Consider the following 20,346-nt stretch of genomic DNA (forward strand, 5'->3'; position numbering starts at 1 on the left):
ACAAACTGCCACAATTCAGTCCCCTGGAATTTGCGTAAAAAAAAAAAAAAAAAATCCCTGTGATCAACCTGCTTTCTTGTTGTTTTGTTATTTGCTTCTCTCCCTGCTTGGTGATTTCAGGCTATTTAAATTTGGGGTTCCTCTGTTTCAGAGGACTTAGGATGATTAGCCGCTAGGGCTTCTGTATTTAAGAGAGACCTCCAGTGATTATCGTTGGGGATTTGATTCCATGCTGGCCCTGAAGTTTGGTCTCTGGTAGACTAAAACGAACTGGAAAATCTAAAATCCCTGGATGAGCCCTTTGAGGAATAAGTAACTATTTAAATTTGTGAAAATGGCAGTGGAGGAAAACGAGGATCCAGGGAACCAAATTGACTGTGGCTCTGTGCTGAATGGACCAAGAGTTGGTCTTTTAGAAGCAGGGGCATAGATTCCCTTAGAAACTTGCCATTGTGGGTGTTAGGTCTCCCTGATCTTAGGTTGCCGACACAGATGGATTCTTCCCTGAGCTCGACATCACTGCTCTCCAAGCCCACTCTCTCCCTTCAATCACAAGCAGGTTGCTAGAATGTGGGCAAACTTCCATACATGGTATGGGGAGCAGACATGACTTCATGCTCTGCTGTAGACGAGAGGAACTGCCAAGGCTCGGGCGCCCAGTCCCCCCAAGTGTTCTTGGGTTTTGGAATCCTTCTCTCTGGCTGCGTGGTAACCAGACCACAGGGGATGCACACTCTTACCTTCCAGATTCTCAATTCCCATCCTCCAGAACTCTCGTGGCCCAAAAGAGCATTGCACAGGTACACCCGCAAGCACTGGGAAAACTTTGGACAATAAATATCCATTTTACAATACCAATAATGGAACAAACCGGAAAGATAATTTTAGGTCAGCAGCCCAAGAAGCTCAATGAGTTCAATTTCTTTTTGAGCAACATGCTGTTTCATTTTGGGGAGTGGGTGGGGCAAGGAGAATCTGACAGTTTCATTTAAGGAAATGTTCATGGGTATTCTGCATTAAATTACTGTTTCGTATTCTTCAGTCTCGAAAAATATAAGAAAGATTGACATAGAGGACTTCATAAATTTGGGGTGCTTTAAATTCCATTTCTCTGCTTATTATTACTTTACCAAAAGGCATTACAACAAAGAGATCTATTCCTTCCTGTGCAGATGGAAGGTGCACGTTTATGTGGATTACAAATGAAATATAAAAGCTGGTTTAAGCTCTGGGTAGAATGGGTGAGGGGCAGCATTTTTCTGTTGATGTTTCTCAGGAATCATATTTGGATAGATTTATACACATATTTGAACATTACTTTGGGCATCATGGGTGGGATCAGGCGAAAAAAAAAAGAGAGAAAGAAAGAAAAATGAGGCACCATTGTCTGATAGTACGATGAATCAGAAGAATGGGGAGGAGGGAATAAGAAGAAAGGAAGCCAGCAACCACTTGACTACCAAGCCCCAAATCCAAGTTTGGTTAAAGAAAAGGGGTGCTCCTGTGGACGAGGGAAAGTTTAACATCCCAGTTAAAGCAAACCCCTTAGAATGTGTAAAAAATGGAACAAAACCCTTAACATTATTTTTTTTTTCCTTTTTCTTCCTGAGAAACATCTCCTCTCCTCCGTTTCCATAAAAACACAAGTCAGATTTCATATGCTGGAGCAAATGTTTTTCAACAAACTTGACTTGCTTAATTTTCCTGACAATGTGTGCAGTTATGTTAGAAACTTGCGTACTCTTGCGAAGGGACATGAGACATCAGCAAACCAAAAATGCCCGGAAGAGGCAGCTATATATTACCATGCTAATCTTTTCCCTTTTTCGCTGTGTGTGTCTGTGTGTGTGTGTGTCCGCGGGCGCCAGCCTTACTGTTTAGATGCACTGTCATAACACATGGCTACCATGTTCGGACATGTAAGAGCCAAAATTAGAAGCTTTGTAACAATTATTTTTACTTTTTACTCTGTCTCTTAAGAGTACTCTATGTCATCTTGAAAACTAACTTTAAAAGGCTCTGATTTAAACAAACAAAGCAACGGCTTTATTGAAGACTGGAGCATTTTCAGAAGTCCCCTTCTATTAACTAGGGCGGGAGTGGGAGTGTGTGCACTTTTGAGACTTGGTTTCTGCAGTACACATTTATTTTGGTAATCAAGGGCATATTGCTGGATTTAAGAGGTCAAGAACAGTTAGGAGCAGAAAGGAACTCCAGATTGTGCGAAGAGGAAGGCTGCCACGCCTAATGAAATAACTAAAGATGTCCCATCAGTAGGAAATCTGTGAAGTTTTAAATCCGTGTCTTTGGTCCTAGAGGGCACCTGGAAAATGGGTGCAGATTTGCTCTAAATCCCCGGCCCTGTTTGCAGCCTGCGGAGAAGGGAAGAAATTCTGGGGCCAGACAGCTCCAAAGCGGGGGCGTTACCCTCTTAAGCAACCTTCTGTCCTCCTCTAGACCCAGAGGGCAGATCTTTGCGCTTCTCCCCCTGCCCGCATCCCCCTTCTCTACCAACAGTCAGCACGTCCCCTTTAAGAGTCGGAGGCCTTCTCTCCTTTTCTCCTCCCTGTCTCCCGCCCTTCACACCTTGGGTGGGAAAAGGGAGTGGGGCGGGGCGGCTGGAGAGGCGGGAGGGGAGGGATCACGGTGAGCGCTCCAATGGCCCTCCAGGCTGGCCGCCGTGGACTCCGGCAGCCAATGAGCAGCAGGCGTGGGGCGTGGCGGGGCGCTGTTGCAAATCATCCAACGTGGGCCGGCGGGAGGCCGCGAGGCGCGGAGCCCAGGGGGTGTGTGAGGGCGAGCAGCCGGGGGCGGGGCCTCGGGGACTGGCCCGGGCTGGGCCGCGGGGAGCCGAGCGGCGAGCGGCTGATTGTTCGGCCGCGAGGTCGGCTGGGCTCTCGCTGCGCGGAGGTGCCGTGCGGAGCCCGGAACTGCGCGCGCGCGCTCTGCGTGCGACTCTGGGACAGCAGGGCGCACGGGGCCCTGCGAGCGGTGCGGGCGTGAGCGCGCCGTCCGGCCCGGGGGCTGCAGCTGGGCGCTCCGAGCCGAGAGGAGGATGCCTTCGGGCGCACAGCTCAGGCTGCGAGGCTGAGCGCCTGCCTTGCGGCGGCGGCGGCGGCGGCGCTGCCCTCGGCGTGCAGCGGCGGCGGCGGCACTTGGCGTGCTCTAGGGCTCGGGAGCCGGCCCGGAGCGCGGCCGGAGGACGGAGAGTGCCCGCTGAGCACCCCTGGCCCGGATCCGTGGGGTTCGCAGCGAGCACGGGCCGGTCGGCCCGGATGGGCACGGGGCTCGCGGCCCCCTCCTGGCTCTGCGGAGCGGCCCGGGCACCGGGGACCCGCTGAGCGCCGGAGCCGCAGCCGCGGAGCCAACTTGTGCCGGCGGCCATGCCCCGGCGCGGAGCCTAGAGCCCAGCGGAGCCCCCCGGGCCCTCGCAGCCCCCGCGCCGGGAGTTCGCAGCGCGCTCCAGACAAGATGGCGCGGCCGGTCCGGGGCGCACTCGGGGCCCCGCGCCGCTCGCCTTGCCTTCTCCTGGGGCTGCTGCTGCTGCTGCTTCTGCCGGAGCCGGCGACGGCCACGGCCACGGCCGGCCCGCGATCGCCCTGCCCGGCCGCCTGCACTTGCCTTGGGGACTCGCTGGACTGCGGCGGGCGCGGGTTAGCGGCGCTGCCCGGAGACCTGCCCGCCTGGACGCGGAGCCTGTGAGTGCCGCCCTTTCCCCGAGCCCCGGGGCGCTGTCACTTGGGGACAGGGAAGGGGTGCGGGTTGAGGGAGGTATGTGTGAAGTTGTGTGGGCTGGGAAACTGTTAGCATGGGATCGTAGCGGTGAGGTCGTCCACGGGGGTCCGGAGGGAGAGGCGTGCGTGAGAAGTGTGCAGAAGAGAGTGTGCCTCGTGGGGGTCCGGGAGTGAGCGAACGTGGGTCGTGAGGGGCTGGAGGTGAGTGAGCGTGGGTGGCGAGGGCCCGAAGGAGAAAAGAGCGTGTCCCTGGTGGCTCTGGAGGTGAGTGGTCATGGGTCTTGGGGGTCTGGAGGTGAGCGAGCATGGTCACACGGGTCTGGAGGTGAATGAGCCGTGGAGCGTGAGGGCGATCTGGAAGTTCTTGAGTGAGATTCTGGAGGTGAGCGTGTTTGTGTGAATGTGTGTGTGGAGAGAGTGGGAAACATCTGGAGCGGGGAGAGTGTGAGGAAGTTTGTCTGGGGGTCTGAGGGTATGTGTTTCTTTTTCCCCTCCTGTAACCCAACTCTCCGGTGTCTGAGCTCCTTGGCCTTCCAGTGGGGAATGAATGAAGGTGACTCTTGGCTCCGGTCTCCCATTTACATTATTTATTAGTGAGAGCGTGTGTGTAGTCGCCTCCTCATCCCCCAGGACCGTGGTGGCCTGAATTAGCTCTGGCTGGGGCAGAAGGCAGCCTTCCCTCGAGGCTCCCTGCGTCAGGGGGCTTTGAGAGTTCCTGGAGATCTGTGACTCCTGGGAGTTTGTCCCTTTCCACCTGGCTGGCATTTTAGGGAACTGTGTTCCAGAGGCTTCCTCTCTTTTTCTAGGTCCCCCTTTGGGCTTGATGATCCAGTGGGGTAGGGCCCACCCTTCAGCATGTGTCCTCTATAAATGGTGCAAGTTAGTTTTGGAGCAGTGCTACTTCAGGAGAGGGTGCCAGGGACCTGGTTCATTTAAGCAGAGTTTGTTTCACCTGAAAGAGGCTGTTTTCTGTGCTGGCAGGATTTTGGCCTCTCAGAACTTAGTGGGACGCTTCTTACAGGAGGCTGGAAAAAAATACATTAGATTTCTGTAAATATGGTAGAATGTAATAGCCTTTTTTTTTCACTTCTAAAAAATCTGGTCCATGAGTCAAAAATCCTGTCCAGTTATCAGTAATTAGCATCTCTGCAGAACTGTTAGTACCTTCCAGAAAAGGCGTATCTTGAATAGTCTGCTTTTCAGTTGAATAATTGGACATCTTTCCTAGAACATAGAAGAGGCACAGTAACCTTAGGCTTGACGTTCACTGTTTAAAAACGAGGAACAATACTGGTGACACAAGTTTTAATGAACACCTGTGGCTTGATCTGAGAAAATGTGGTCTGGGGATCTTTCTGGCTGCCTTGAGGGGAAAGAAGAGAAGTTAATTCCTTTCTTATGTGAAGATCCTGTACCTCTGAAAACGGGGCACAGATCTTTAACTTGGCCCACACTACACGTTACTTAACGATCAAGTACTACAGAGTTCTGAAGCTGGACCCGTTAGTTACGCTTAGGTTTTCTCTTCAGTATACTGCTGCTTCTGTGAAATCACTGACTTAGTGAAAACCAGCGGTCTTAGTGTGGGTTTGAACTCAGGCAGTGGCTGTGTTAAGTAATGGGAGATAGAGCCCCGCGTTGCCTTAGGTAGTATTTTTATCTCCTTGGGGCAGTCTGGGGTGTTGTGGTTTTTTCTTTACATACTCTTAAAAAACTAAAGTCATGTGGGCAGTATCAGAATAATTTCGTAAGTGTTCCCCTGTTGGAAGAGTGACTATTAATGCCACGTGTCAGTGGCATTGTGGGGAAGACACTTAGTTCAGAAGTGGTGACTTCCCGGAGAGGACAGGGTGTCCTCTTATTTGCTCTTTCCTATGGTCACAAGATCTGGTCTGCCTTGCCCTTTAATTTTTGGAGCAGAAGTACTGGTCATTTTTTGGGCTTTCTGTTGCCTGCATGACATTTCTTTCACATGGCATAAATACCTTTAAAATTACAGTCTTTTCTTTTTTCACTCACACATTTGATGATCAGTAAATACCAAACTAGGTATTTTGAGCTTTAACAGGCTTGATTCTACTGATTATAGGGTGTTAACTGCTTAGATTTCAAGATGTGAATAGTGTGACTTCTGCTGAGTATGTGGCAATATGGTATTCAGGACAAAATGGGAATCCTTTGGAAAATATTTGTGAAGTTATTTTTTTCTGATTAAAGAAAAATCAAGCAAATGTGGTTTTTTTCCTAGACTTCAGATTTCTCCATTTAAGTTATTAGCCTTATTAGAAATTTTCCGTTAGGATATGTGTACGGTTTATATTTCTGGCTGTGAGTTAGCAAGACTTTAGGGGAGAAAATCTCTCTATATAATATGATAAAGTATTTTGTAGTTTCACCAAGTTTATACTCTTTGAATCTACTGTGTCTAGAAATGCTTTGAGCTAGTTTATAACCCCATGAACTAGATTTACTGCAGCTAGTTCAAATAATTTCAGGCTGTAGATTGGAGATAGAAGGGGACCTGTGGCTTTATGGAGCTTCTTTTTTTTTTTTGCTTTTGTAAACAGTGCATCTAATTTTGGAGTTGCTCTTAGGCCTAGTGTCAGGAAAGTGAAAGTTTTTAATAGTGAATGTAAGTGCAGTTTGAATAGAAGAAATGGAATGGTGCTGGTAGAGGGGAAAAATACGTTCATTCCTGGGGCCTGAGGATAACTTGTTCAGCACAATAACTTATAGTTGTAGTAGTCGCGCCATCACTGAGTCTGCCGTCCCATTACGTAGGTGAGATTGGCATAGTCCAACCAGCACATTCATAAATAGCACCAAGCACTGCCAAGCCTTATTCCAACTTCCCAGAACCGTAGAAGAAGTTGAACTTCTTAGAACTCAGATGTTTGCTTTCTTTGAAATTATTTTTGAGAGCATGGCTTCAGAAGCTGTTTAAGAAGTATTAAATACAACTTACCTTATACTTCTATCTGTGGCATGAAGTTGAGCATAGAAGTTTGCTGGCTTACAGATTCCAGGGACTAAATGATGGCCTAATGGGATTGTGATAGGAAGGAAGGCAGACCCTGGGGGAAGAACCAACCCTGAGGGTCTGTCTCAGTGTGGGGGGCCATGGCACTCAGAAGCAAGGACGTTGACTGAAGGACACCAAGTGTGGTTATCCTGCGCCACATTAGGATGAAGATATTGATTTGGGTCTCTTTCTATTTTGTCTCCTTATGTACTTGCAGGACCAAACCTGGGTGACTTAAATCTAAGCTTGTCAATTTGGGCACCTAAGTGGTGCTTATTATTACATTAGAAAATAAACACAAGCCTTGGCTGCCATTGTAGTTGTGAAGCAAAGAGTGCCTTTGTCTTTCAAATTTTACAGCTGTGCTGGAAGGCCCAGGTGTGCAGAGTGTTGTGAATTAAGGGATTGGAAAATACTTCCCATCCTGTTTATGCAAATTAGTTTGAAAGTGCAGATGACCGAATTGTTCCAGAACCTAAGCTGAGATGCTTGTGTTTTTTTTTTTTTTTTTTAAGAAGTAGATTATGGTCTGGATTGTCCTGAGGTCTTCCCTTCTGCCCTTTTCCTCTTTGTGTCTCGATGTCATTTAAGAAGAACTCAGCAGACCCTGAACATCTTCCGATTTGTGGGGATGGGTAAAGAGTCGTTTGGAAGAGGGAGCCTCATAAACATGGGGCAATGACAGGGAGAAAATCTGAAAGGATTGAGCACTTTCAAAGGTTAACGGAGCTTTCGTTGAACTCAGAGTCCCTTCCTTTGCAACAAGTGTCAGAAGCCGGGCCTCACGTCCCCTCCATGGTGGAACACTAGTTCTCTGACACTTTTTTTTTGAGTAAGGGGAAGTCTCTGGCAAATAACATTGGTTGCCTTGAGAGAAAGGCATGCTATTTAAGTCCCTCTGATATGAAATTATGGCCGTAAAATCGAATTTTTGAGTACTGTGCAATTATGAAGTGCCCAGAGATTGCCAGGGACCAATGTAAATGAACTGTGTTGGCACACAGTGTCCCTCTGGCCTTTAGGATATGTCAGAGCTGTTCTTGCCCACTTTTCAAGGGACTGTTTTAAAAAGAAATGTGCTCATCTCTTTCCATAATTACATTTGGTCACTAGATTTCACAAACTTCGGATTTTTGAACGTATTATCCAAAAAGATGAAGACGATTCAGTGCAGTGTAAGGAGAGCGGGTTCCTAGTGGGTGAACGAGCGTCCGCGCCCTCCAGCTCTGCTCCTCAACCTGAAGGTTTCTCTCTCTGCAGTGTTAATTCCTTTGCCTGGGTTCCCCACACAGCCTTCCTTGAGCACGTTGGGATGGCCTCTGGCTGACCTTTCTCTCCCTCAGACACCGTGCTCACAATGGAAGGGCCTCTCCCCATCCTGCAGAGGTGTCTCCTTGGTGCTAAGTCTTTTCAGCATCCTCCCTTTCAGGGTGGACAGGAATGCAGAGAGCCGCTAGGGTTTTGTGTGGCTTAACAATGCACCTGGCCCGGTTTCATGCACCTGCTAAAGCCCCGAAGCTCTGTTAGCTGGAGAAGGAGCTTGTTGAAAATAGCCTGTGGTTATTTTAACAGTGACAGCCGCAGGAGAGGGACATCTAGAAAAGGGATGCATTGATTTGAAAGTCACTATACACAAGAAATAATGTTGGTTGTACCAGGGTCTTTTTTTTCTTTTTCTTTTTCTCATTTGTTTAAAACTCAAAGGGATTCCTCTAACTTACCCCATAGGTTGAAGGACTTTTAAGTTTCATGAGCAAGCCTAATTTTCAACTCCTTTTGAATGAGCTTGGTGACATTTACTTACTGGGACCTTTCTCCTCCTCAACGGCTGCAATTTGAAACCCTGGGGGTCTTTTAAAAGCGAACAGGACTCTGGGCTGTGTTAATATTCAGAGCTGTTTACAATGGATGCAGTTTCAAAGGCTGAAGGCATTGTCTTGAGACTGGAGGGAGGAGGGGTGGAAGAAAAATTCCCAGGCAGAGGAGGGAAAATATCTAAAAGTCCCTGATGTTCCCTGGCCTGTGGGAAATTCAGGGATCGCTAGTGGTGTTTTTATGACTTAAGCGTGACATTGAGCTTTTGGGGTCCATTCCATCTACCTCATGGCTTCAGTTTGTGTTATGTGTCAGTAATGTGATTGTCTTCTGCTTTTATTTCAAGTTAAACTGTGGGAATCAGTAAGAAGCTCAGATTTGTTCTTAGCTCCCCATGCAAAGAAGTAGGACTTTGAAGACCAGAGGTTAAAATTTTCACCATAGTTTCCCCTCTTGGAACCTGCATTTATTTTTTATGTAACCGCAGAAGTTAGAATAGCAGTACAGACTGACTAATTAATTGGCCAATTACATGAGTGGGACTAGAAATTTTCTGCTGAAGAAATTGATACATGACCATTGTTGTCACTAAGCAAAATGAATAGGTAAGTCAAGATTGTAGAAAAAAATGAAAATTCTGGTTTGTCTGTGATCTAAGTGTAAGTTGCCAATTTGTATCCTGGTTTTTCTTTTGGAGGGAGTATGCTTCTGAATTTTTCTTATCTAAAGTCTTTATGCTTTATATATTTCTATACTATTATGTTTTATATTATTTAATACTTTCTATGTGATTTTTATCCAAGTACTTTATGCACAGTCTTCTGAAACACAAGCTATAAACCCCATCTGCTTATAAAAGTCACTCTCTTTTAAAAAGCTGTTTCTCCATTTCCTCAAGTTTCACACTTTTTGTGTCCTGCCTTCAGCTCTTCAGATTGTCCTTTGAATGGGCATTTGCTGCCCAACTGTACCCCGGGTCTTGGGTTGGGTTATTGATGGGAAAAGAGTACAAGTGAGGAGAAGCTTTCTTCACTTTTACTCTGTTAAATATGCAGGCGCCCTCATCTGTGGTGGTCCCCCCAGCGCACACCCTTCACTAGGGAATAGTGATGAAGAGACTGAAAATTATTTCTAGGGTCCATTCCTGGCCCCACCACCTTGCAGCTGTGTGTGTGATTTGGGGTGAACCTCTTTCCTTCATTTCTACTAAGGGGGTGATAACATTCTGTCTTACAGCTGAGGTGAAGACAGATGACACATGTGTTTAGCCCAGTTCCTCAATGTGGGTCAATTTGTTGATGATTCCGGAGCACAGTTGGAAGGTTAAGGCCTCCTGAGCTCAAATTTTGCATCCTCGCATGGCCAGTCTCTCCAGGTCAGATTTCCTGGTGACAGAGGCCTCCTGGGAAGAGTTTACTTTTCTCATGGGAAGCCTCTTTTGGAGTGGGCAGGTGGCAAGGCTCACAAGCCAGCAGCCTTCTCTCATAAAGTTTTTGGTGATAGTATAGAGTGAAACAAGTGACACTTCATGTGCCCTTGGGAATTTCAGACAAACCGGTGGGAAGCTATGAACAGTTGCAACAAATTATACACATTATACAATTAGCAGAAATTATTGAGGGGGTTTATAAATGTATTCCAGTTGTGCAAATACTCCTGTCTATTTAGCATTATCCTTTTGGGAGGTGGGGTGTGGGAAGGAGGGAGAGAAGTGAGAGGCCCTTAAACTAATGATTTTATGCTATTATTTCCCAGGGTTTCATGGAAACCGAGCCCTACCAAGGTGCAAGTAGCGCCCCTCAGTCAATAGCTTGGAAGAATGCAGGTGTGCTCTTCCAAACAGGGGTTGGGTTACAGACTGTGGGGCCGACCGAATCCTGTGCTGTGCCCACTTCTGTTTGGAAATATTTCAGTGAGGAGGAGGTGTGAGGGGAGACGATTGTTGGGTTCAATGCAGAGAGCTGCAGAGCTCTGCCGTTTTTCATTGGTTTTGGTTTGTTTGCAACCGTACAGTGACTTTGTAGGGGACATGGGAGGTGAGCACAGGGTCATTTGAGGCATCTGGCAAGGATGCCACCTGAAAAGCTGTTTGCTGTTGCTACTTCTGCACCTGTGCCTGCGTCCCTTCCCCAGTGAATGGCCCTGATTCACAGCCTTGCCCACATGAACGGCCACGATTGTTTGCGTCTTTATTACTATTTAATCTAGCATAACCGGTAAAGCCCATTGTGCGAACAACCAATCCGTTCATCTCTGCAAGTCCTAATACACTTGGTTTCCTTGTGAACCAGGATACAGGTTCCAATCACTGCTTGTTGAGTTTGTCTTGGCAGACGGTGGCGTTCAGAGAGTTTAAAGAAAGCCTGGCCTGTCTCTTTTTAAGGACTTTGCATTGATTATTCTTTAAACTTTTGTGCTGTGTAGGTCTCTAATCTTTCATGATCTACAGGTATTTTTTTTCCTCAAGGTCTCATGTTATTAGGAAGAAAATGAATGAAATGAGTGAGGGTCTGTCCTGTAAGCAGAGTTATGTAGATGTTGAGAAATACAGTGGAGATAATGAAGGGGGTGTTTTTAGCTGATAAGAGATCTCACAGCTTCATCTTCTAAGACTCCTTTATGCAGCATTTAGCCAGTGTCCCCTCCACCCCTGCTTCCTGTCCTGTGCTCCTTCCATCATTTATAGTTTGCTGTTCAAATACTTTGCTACCTGTCTTGGTCAGAGCATGCATGGCACAGATCAGTCCTTGCTCGCCGGATTGCCTACGTGATGCTACCCTGTTGGATATCATGAGAGGGACTGAGCGCTTTTGAACTGGGAGAGAGAGAATCTCGCTTTAGTTCCAAATCTTTGTGTCTCAAGCATTAGCACTTTGAGCTGGATAAAAAGAAATTGACACATGGGCCCTGCCTAGGCAGAGACAGTGACAACTGATGGGAAAGTAGGCTGTAGCAGATACAGCTGCTTTTGCTTGCGAGATCTGAGAAGTCTGATTTTTTAAAACAAAATCTGAATTAAGGGAACATTAGATATGCAGCCAGGTACTTTTAAATAAAGTTATTCACTTCTGTTGGTACAGGGTGTTTTTCCTTACCTTTTTATTATGGAGATAGCAAACATCTACACAAATGGACAGAATAATGTAGTTAACTCTCTCCCAGCTTCAACAGTTATCAACTCCTGGCTCTTCTTTGATCTCTGCCCCAATGCACTTCTCTTCTGTGCGTTTTGGAAGCTAATCAAAGCATGTCATTTCATCTGTAAATTTATAGTTTTTTTTTTTTAAAGATTTTATTTTTTATTTTTTCTTTTTTTCTCCCCAAAGCCCCCTGGTACATAGTTGTGTATCCTTCTAGTTGTGGCATGTGGGATGCCGCCTCAGCATGGCCTGATGAGCGGTGCCTTGTCCGCGCCCAGGATCCGAACCAGCGAAACCCTGGGCCACCGAAGCGTAGTGCGCAAACTTAACCACTTGGCCATGGGGCTGGCCCCTGTAGTTTTTTTTATTAACAGCTTTATTGAGATATAATTCACATATCATACAATTCACTATAGAGTGGTTTTAAGAGATGTGAATGTGAACAACTTCTTAAAGAAATCAACATTTAAGTATGTTTTTCCAAAGGGAATTTTGGTGAGCTGTATATTTACAGAATGTTTATTGAGCATCTACTGTGGGCACTCTTAATTAATATGTTCTCAGAATTCCGTTTTCCTTCTCTTGTGGGAGGTGTTTAGAAAGTTCTTTTGTCCTAGAGTCCTTTCCCAGAAATGTGCAATTCTGATGAACTCTCCTCTCTCTTATGTAGCTCTTAATTGGGAGGTTTCTACTATGCTATTAATTGTTAATTAGAATCCATTAGTGAACAAATGTAATTACGAATGGGTCATTTAAAAAGTGATATTTCAGATATTGTTGGTTAATAGAGGGATAATTAGCCATTGGTTGTAGTTAAGTCATGAGTCTGAATTGAGTTAACTGTTGTTTACTTTGCAAGGCCTGACCCTCCAGCTGTGGCTACTTGAGGCTGCTTTAAATAGAGTTAGAGGCACCCTGTAAGAAAATCCTCAAAAAGCAAAGAACTAGGCTCATGAAACCTTCTGTGCTCGATTTAAACTTCACACAGATTTGAAAATGCTTTTCTCCAAGTAGCTGCAGAATGGTTTTGTTTTGTTTTGTTTTGTAGAAGTCCATAGTTTGGTTTCTCCACAGCCTGTTACCTTGTTAGTTAGGACTCCCTTTTAGAATAGATTTCATGCTGGCTGCAGCTTAGTTAGGAACCCGAATGGGAGTTACATAGTCATCCAAGTTCCATTCACTTTGTCACAGTTTATGGAATGATTTCCATATTCTACTTGTGAAAATTTAATTCCGGTAGATAAAGCTGTCCAACATGGTTGGGTTAAACTCATGAATATATTAAGCTTAATTAAATTTATATGATATTTGATTAGATACCATCTTACAGTGTATTCTTTGTTTAGAAAAGTGGAAACACATGCCAGAGGGTTTAAGAACAATTTATGGGGGGAGAAACTCACACTTGAGAAATTCTGACTGTGAATTTAATTTCTGTTTTGCAATTGGTAGTACTTTGTTCTTTCATCTGATTTCAGCAGTGCACTACCTTGGTCCAGCACCATTCGCTTTCTTTACATTTTAGTTTTTGTTTTATTTTTAATTAAAAAGATATTGGGGGTAGGGGGGAGTCTGTGATTTCCTCCCTCCACCTGGGCTGGTGTCAGTTTCTGGCTCCCGAGCTCCCAGTGCTTGCAAAACTTATAAACAGCCAGAAGAGCTTGTTGCTTCCAGGAAGTTGGTTGTTGTTGCAACGGAGTGATGGATGCAGAAGCTGCCGCTCGAATGGGACAAGGGTTTCCTTCTCAAGTTCGGAGGAGAGGAGATCCAGAAAGCAAACTACAATGTTTTGTAGCTATTAAGGTCTGCCTCATCCCTAATTCCTCCGAATGTTTTCTCAGATTTGGTGTGTGGGTAGGACTCCTGGCCACGGGTGGTTTGGCCTCATTGAGGGGCTGTGCTTTGCCCAAGAGAAAAATCAGGAACTCTTCTATGGAGATTTTTAGGATTCTTTCACAAGTTCATTTGAAATAATACTTAGAAATGATTCAATTATATTGAATTCCAGACTGTCCTAAAATACTGGCTTACCTCAAATATTATTTGGGGGGTGTGGGAGTGGTCTAGGGAACTTTATTATGTGTGAAATCTTAGAGCTCAATACATCTTTCTGGGCAGAAAGGAGCCCACATTTTCACTGAGCTTGTTAAAGGGGTTCTTGACCAAAGAGGGATAAAAACTATTGACCTAATGGAAAAAATTAATTTTGTTGAAGCTACAAAGGCAGGAATGTAGTAGGATAGGAAAACAGCCCATGGCTGGGTATCAGGAGACCTTAGGGGTTTGTGCCAGCTCTGCCACTGAGTGGCAGGGTGACCTTGGGCTAATCACTTAATTTCCTATCTGTAAAGGAATGTCTGACTTCTAAGACTCCTTGTTTTCAGGTTTATGATTCTATCCTAAGTGAAGCAAAGAGGGAATAAACTGCTTACTGATTGGATGGTAAGAGTTAGTAAGTTGACCTGTGTGTCTAGGATACGTACTTAAAAGTAGTCTCTGCGTGTTCAGTGCTTCTGAGTGAAACCCTCAGAGGGACATCCTGAGCTGCAAAGGGAAATGGGTGTGTGGGACCCTAGGTGTTATTGAGGGGAGCAAATACTCCACAGTATTACTTTCTTGGGTTATTGCCTTCTTTTCTCCTTTGGCCCAAAGAAAACCTAAGGAAGATGGTGCAGACCTACTTTAGGCCTTTGATTTAGCTTTTTAAGAACTTAGGTCAAAAAAGGCAAATAAATTAAAGGCCTATTTTTCTAAAGAGTCGCTTATCTCTGCCTTTCTTAGGGCCGCTGCAGGCAGCATCTATCTCAAGCAGGCTTTCTGTGCATAGTTGGGGTGAGTGAAGTTGTAGGGGAAGCTGATAAACTGCCTTGAACGATGGGATGGGCTATCTGTAACATTCGATAGTAATCGCCAAAGGACCAGCAGCTGTGTACTACCTTGTCCTTTCTGAGCTGGTTTGCCATTCACTACATGCAGGGAACATGGTGGATATCAGAGTAGCTTTCAACTTTTTACCAGGGAGATCTTTCGCGTGTAGCCTTCAGGGTGGAAACTCAACAGCTTAATATGTACAGCCCAGTGGCTTTCTTTCTGCAATTTTGAAGTCTGTCTCTCTTGCTGTCTTTTTGGTTCAGTTTATATCAAATCTACCCATCTGCCTGAATTTCCATTGGTTCCCTCTTGGTCAAACACCGTTCTTGAAAATCGTTATCCCTCTCATAATTGGTCTCCTTAAAAGACTTTATTTATCATGCAGAATCTAGAAGCTTTTATTTTCTGTATTCTCAATATCTACCTTTTTTCCACATGGAATTTGTTAGTGTCTTCAGTGGAAATTCTTGGGCTTTTCTCTTCCTTTCACTTATTCTTTGTCATGTAAATTTTCTTAAGATGGAACCTCTGGATTTTTTTTTCTGTCTTTTCTTTAGAATAAATTTTGGGAATTTGGAACCTTGTTTGGGGATACAGCTAAAACGCAGCGAAGCTGGAGGCACAATTAGTGGTTTGGAACTTCTTAACGGGAAATTTAACAGGAATTAGGGACTACTTTAGGACTAAAGGAAATTGACCAAAGAACTAGACTTTTTTTTTTTTATTAAACATTCTCCCTTTAAGACTTAAAGGTGGCCTTTTTCCTTGTGCTTTCTGAAATCAAAATAGGCCAGATAATCTTCCCACCCTTCCATGAGCCTCGGTTGTCACTGTCAGATATTTTCTCTGGTAACTCGCTTGACATGTTCTGGTGAGTTTCTTACTTATATCTAGTCTTCTCCCAGAGGATTCTCCGAATCTATCTGGTTAGATAAGTTGTCACACATCCTTCTTTTTTCTCCACTTCGACTTGAAAGCATGCTGCAGGGCTTGTCCAATTTCGTGTACCTAGGAATCCATTGATAATTACTTGTTTATTACCCTATCACTTTCCTTCTTGGGGCGTGGTACATTTTTTTCTGGGTGGAAAGGATTCCTCCTTTTCATTGTTTCTCAGAGGTTCTGAGGTTTATCCCCAAAGTGTGATCACTCCTAAGTGATCTGTGGGGAGGACTTTACAAAAGTGGTTTTGGAATTCGGATATGAGGAGTAAAAGGCCGTATTTTTTTGTGCTGAGGATTTGTTTTCCCATCAAGAGCCAGCTGATGGATAAAGAGGTCAATTCAGAGGTTTTCTTCAATCACTGGTGGTGCTCCTTGCAGTGTGGACCTTCGGTGAGAAGTCGTAGCTTGTTGTTTGTCTGATTTTATGTCAAAGAGAGAATATTTGACCTAAAACAAAAATTATGGATGCTCCTCCTTTCCTTTCCCCTTTCTCCTTATTTTCTACTTTCTGCTTGCGAACCACTTCAAAGAATCAGATGTGTCAGTGCCAGACGCCATGCAGTTATTGTTAAAAGAACTTGGAAATATAATTGAAAACAAACTTTGTTGAGCAGAGCAGATCTAGGCGAGTTCGTACTTTGAGAGAGAAGGGAATTCCAAGTTTTTCCTCTATTTGGAGCTGATGTCTCCGAACACTTGTTCTGTGAGATGAATCATCTGTGAATTCTACATCTGGGAGTTATATATTGAGAAATGGCATTCTTTTTAAATGTAGAAGAAACACAAAAGCTTAAAGTTACAGTGTAGTTGGAAAATTCTAGTCAGAGTTTTAAAAAAAAATGAGCATTGAGGTGAAATTGGCAGAATAATTGAACATGAGATTGCGATACCTAAAATAGATGTGTCCATATATGGAAAGCAATATGAGAACCACATGTATTTATTGGGACCCCTCCCCTTTGTTTTGAGACAGATGACATTTAAAAAATTTTTGTAAACATCAACTAATCAGAATCATTAGTTAAGGCAAATGTGACTTGAGAGTCTGAGTTTATTTTAGCATTTGTCTTGAACTCTTCAAATAAGTTCAAGCTGTGTTCACCAGTGAAAAGCCCAGAGCAGAGTGGTGTTTCAGGGTCTGCTGGGGAAGATAATGCAGTGTCCTCGTCTTCTACAAAGCCCCACTTCGTTCAGCTTGTGTGGCTATGAGGGGTGGTGGTTGTGGGGATGAGGCAGCCATATTCTGTCAGGTGGCACCTTGGGAAGAGTGGTGGCTCTGGAGCCCAGCTGTCTGACTCAGTTTCCTCTTATCTTATATGAGGATACTTGTCGTGCCCACCTCACTTAATTTGTGTTGAGGACAAAATTGAAATAATTTATGATTTTTAGAAGAGAGCCTAACACATAGCAGAAGTTTGAGGAGTGTTACCTATTATAACTATAGCAGTACTAGCAATTGCCGTTTTTGCAGCAGAACACATGTACATGAACTAGTTTGATTATCATCTTGACTGTGAAATCTGTTACCTCTCTGTTGTGCCTGAGGCCCAGAGTGGTTGAATGACTTGCCCAGGATCTAGCAATTGTCAGAGTTAGAACTCAAACCTGATTCTCCATGATTGTATGTAGAAAGAATACCGGGAGACTAGTACTGACTGCTGTCTTGTGTTTGTCTTGCCTCTCTTTCAAGTCTGTGACTTCCTTGAGGCCGATGATGGGTCCTTCAACTCTGGTGGCCTGAAGGACCTAGCACAGTTCTGGCCGTAGAGCCAGTGCTCCGTAAGTGGTGTCCTGAATGTGATCTTGAAGAGCACGCTTCTTCATTGGCAGACTTGTGTGTCACAATCCATTTTGGGTGTGCCCCTTTGGTGAAGGGGGTGGTCGCATGCGCATATGTCTCGCCATCTGTTGTTTATTGTTTCTGTTAGGTTGTGGTTTGTGTTCCCATTCCATGTTTCTTTGGTTTCTGGAGCAACTGCGAATATTACATGCTTGGGGATCAAAAAAAGTAAACTATTTATAAACAGTAAAGTATCCTTGGGTTTGGAAAGTGTTTTTCTCAAATGCGTGTATATTTGGTGGCTTTATTATAATCTCACTGATGTATCGTTAGACAATTTGCAGATCGAGGCACATTTAAAAGATGGGCGAGTCATAGGCTGGCCTTGTGTAACCAGCTTACAAACAGCCTTGGTGATAAGGCCCTGGTGTTAACGCTGACCTGAGTGGTGTATTTTTAACTCCAGAACATATAAACAGTTTAGCCTGCCGATGGAGTTTATACTCTGCCTGAAATCCTTGGCATGCCTTGGGTTGTGCAGCCCTGTGAGCTATATATGTGGTTCTGGGAGACTGCTGTGGCCACCAGTGACCCACTGCCCCCACCCTTCATTTTAAAAAAGGACCACAGCAGAGAGATGGAAGGAAGAATGGTAGAATTCATGAGTGATTTTTTTTGATAAATTTTATGTTCACCTTTTCTTCTGTACTATTTCTTTGTGTTATGCAGACTTTAGGGAGAGCAGAGAGCTTTTTACTCACATCTATCTTGCCCCGCTCCCAGTGACAGGGGTCTTTGCAGAGTTGCAAATTGGAACACGTGACTCCTACTGCCTAAAAGCTCTGGCTGTCCAGCTACCGCTCCACCTTCATCATTCTTTCCTACCTTGCTCCATGTGCCCTGGCCACCACGTGGGACTTTTTCCAGGCTCTTAGAATACTGCCTGTGTCGCATGTCCCTTACATCCTGTTCCCTCTGTCTGGAGCAACGTTCCTTCTTTTTCAGGCCGACTTCTGCTCACCCCTAAAAGTTTCTCCTCCGGAAGCCATTGCAGACCTTCCTTCTGGGTTGCATCCTGCCTGAAGGACTCTGCAGCGCTTTATACAGAAGTTTCGCGTCGTGATTGGATTAATATCTCATTCCCCCATTAGTCCGAAAGCTCCCTGAAAGCAGGGACTGGCCTTGTTTCTGATCCACTGTTGTAGTCCCAGAATCTAGCACAAAGCCTGGGACACAAGAAATGCTCAGTACAGATACTGATGTACGTAGGACTATTGGTGTTCAGTCTGTTTAGTCCCCTAAGTCCTATAGAAATACCTTTCCCAGACACTCAAGATAATTTAGGCCTCCCAGGGCTGCCTGTACGTTTCCTAAATACCCCTCATCTAGTTGATAGTTTCCTCCATCCCCCACCACATATTAGTGTTGAGAAACTTAGAAAAATGGAAAGGAAGAAGCAGCACGTAGAACAGAAGTTGGAAGATGCCAGGTAGGCAGTTTACGTACCACATTAAGCATTGACAGTCTTTCTCGTCCCTCTCTTTTGGGAAGGTGGCTTTTAAGTCCTGTATCCAAGTAACGTTACTGAAACTCTTTTCAGTTTAAGCACTGCATGTGACCTGTCTCCCACATAGGGTCCCTGGGTGTCGCTTCCCTCCTGGATCCCAAGTGGCTGTCCTTGGCGCGTGGGCCAGACCCGCCAGCTCTCCTCCGTGTTGCATTTGGCGAGGGAGCCCACAGGGCAGTTCCCAGCTGTCGGCGTGGTCTCTCATCTGCTCTTTTGGTGGAGCAAGGTTTGAAGGCTGCTTTTACAGAGTTGACACTCTAGGGGAGGGTTGCTTCTTCCATAGACTGAGGCCGTCTAGACACCCTTCCCCTTGTGGTTACTCTGCTCAGTTTATGCTGAGCCCCGGCCAGGCAGCTGGTTTAGATTGCTTGGCTCTTCCTTACTTTGCTAAGACCTCTACTTTGACAAAAAGGGTGGACCAGGCCAAGGTCATTTTTCTCCCTCTTTGCTGGCATGAGCGGAAAGGCTGCTCCCTTCGACCAGAATGAGGTATAAGAACGCTGAGGGCAGGTTACCATGCCCTTGGTGGTTCAAGCCAAACTAGCAACTTAGATTTATAGACGCTTCCATGGCAGGAGACTTTGGGCAGACAGGGTTCTAAATCTGGCTCCTTTTGGCGTGGACCTCAGGTGTGCGCAGTCTACCGGAGATGCTAAAGAGAGGCAGTGGGAAAGCTGTGTTCTGGCTGTGAGCGCTGCCTCAAATGTTTGCTTTAGTGGTATTGAGATCTTGGGCTGTGAGTCTGTAGGAAGGCCCTTTTGTACCCAGTAAGCTGTGATAGAGTGGTGACCTTATGTTAAAGGGTTTAGTGCTGTTGACCTGTTGACGTAGTTACCATGCTTTTATTTTAATTACTTTTCATTTTCTGGTGACACATGGTAGACATGTTTATTGAATAAAGAGGAAACTACAAAAGAAAAAAGAATAATTGATATCTGTCCATTGATAAATATTATCAGTTTGGTATATAAATTTCCAGGAATGCCTATGGTTGAATACCTATTTTGAGGCTTTTTTTAAAAACAAAATTGGGGTTGCTATTCATTTGTAATTCAGTTTTTAAAAAATGTTTTTAATTGAGTTATAACTGACATAACATTAAATTGGTTTCAGGTGTACAACATAATGTCTGCTTTTTTTAAGACTGAATATTATGAATATTTTCTTTGACTTTAAATATTTTAAAATACGGTTTAAGTCACAATTAAACTTTCCCTGATACTGGACATTTAGGTTTTTTCTAAAGTGTGGTAAACATCCTTATACATAGGTGTTTGTACATTTCTTATTTCCTTAGGATGAGTTAGTAAATCCAAATTACTCTGGGCATGCAACTTCTTAGGGCTTTTGGCACAGCTGCTTCTAAGAAGCCACCAATTTACATGTGAAATTGTGCCCATTTTCCCCACACCCTCACAAACGTTAGATGCTTTTTTTTCTGTAACCATACACCAGTTTAATACATGAAAATTG

General features: G+C 44.8%; 1 protein-coding gene across 2 annotated transcripts in view; it reads left to right on the forward strand.

Annotated features, from left to right (window-relative positions):
• The first annotated feature begins 2,733 nt into the window (after positions 1 to 2,733).
• Positions 2,734 to 20,346, forward strand: part of LRIG1 (leucine rich repeats and immunoglobulin like domains 1) — a 114,804-nt gene continuing 97,191 nt past the window's right edge. Inside the window, exon 1 of one of the 2 annotated variants that reach the window (XM_008524013.2) lies at positions 2,734 to 3,698. In XM_008524013.2, the coding sequence (XP_008522235.2) occupies positions 3,472 to 3,698 (227 nt within the window). In that variant the 5' untranslated portion in view covers positions 2,734 to 3,471. The remainder of the gene's footprint in view (positions 3,699 to 20,346) is intronic. The other variant, XM_070576865.1, reaches the window with a different exon arrangement.

This window comes from Equus przewalskii, chromosome 15 (genome assembly GCF_037783145.1).
Source record: "Equus przewalskii isolate Varuska chromosome 15, EquPr2, whole genome shotgun sequence".
Classification (NCBI taxonomy): Eukaryota; Metazoa; Chordata; class Mammalia; order Perissodactyla; family Equidae; genus Equus; species Equus przewalskii.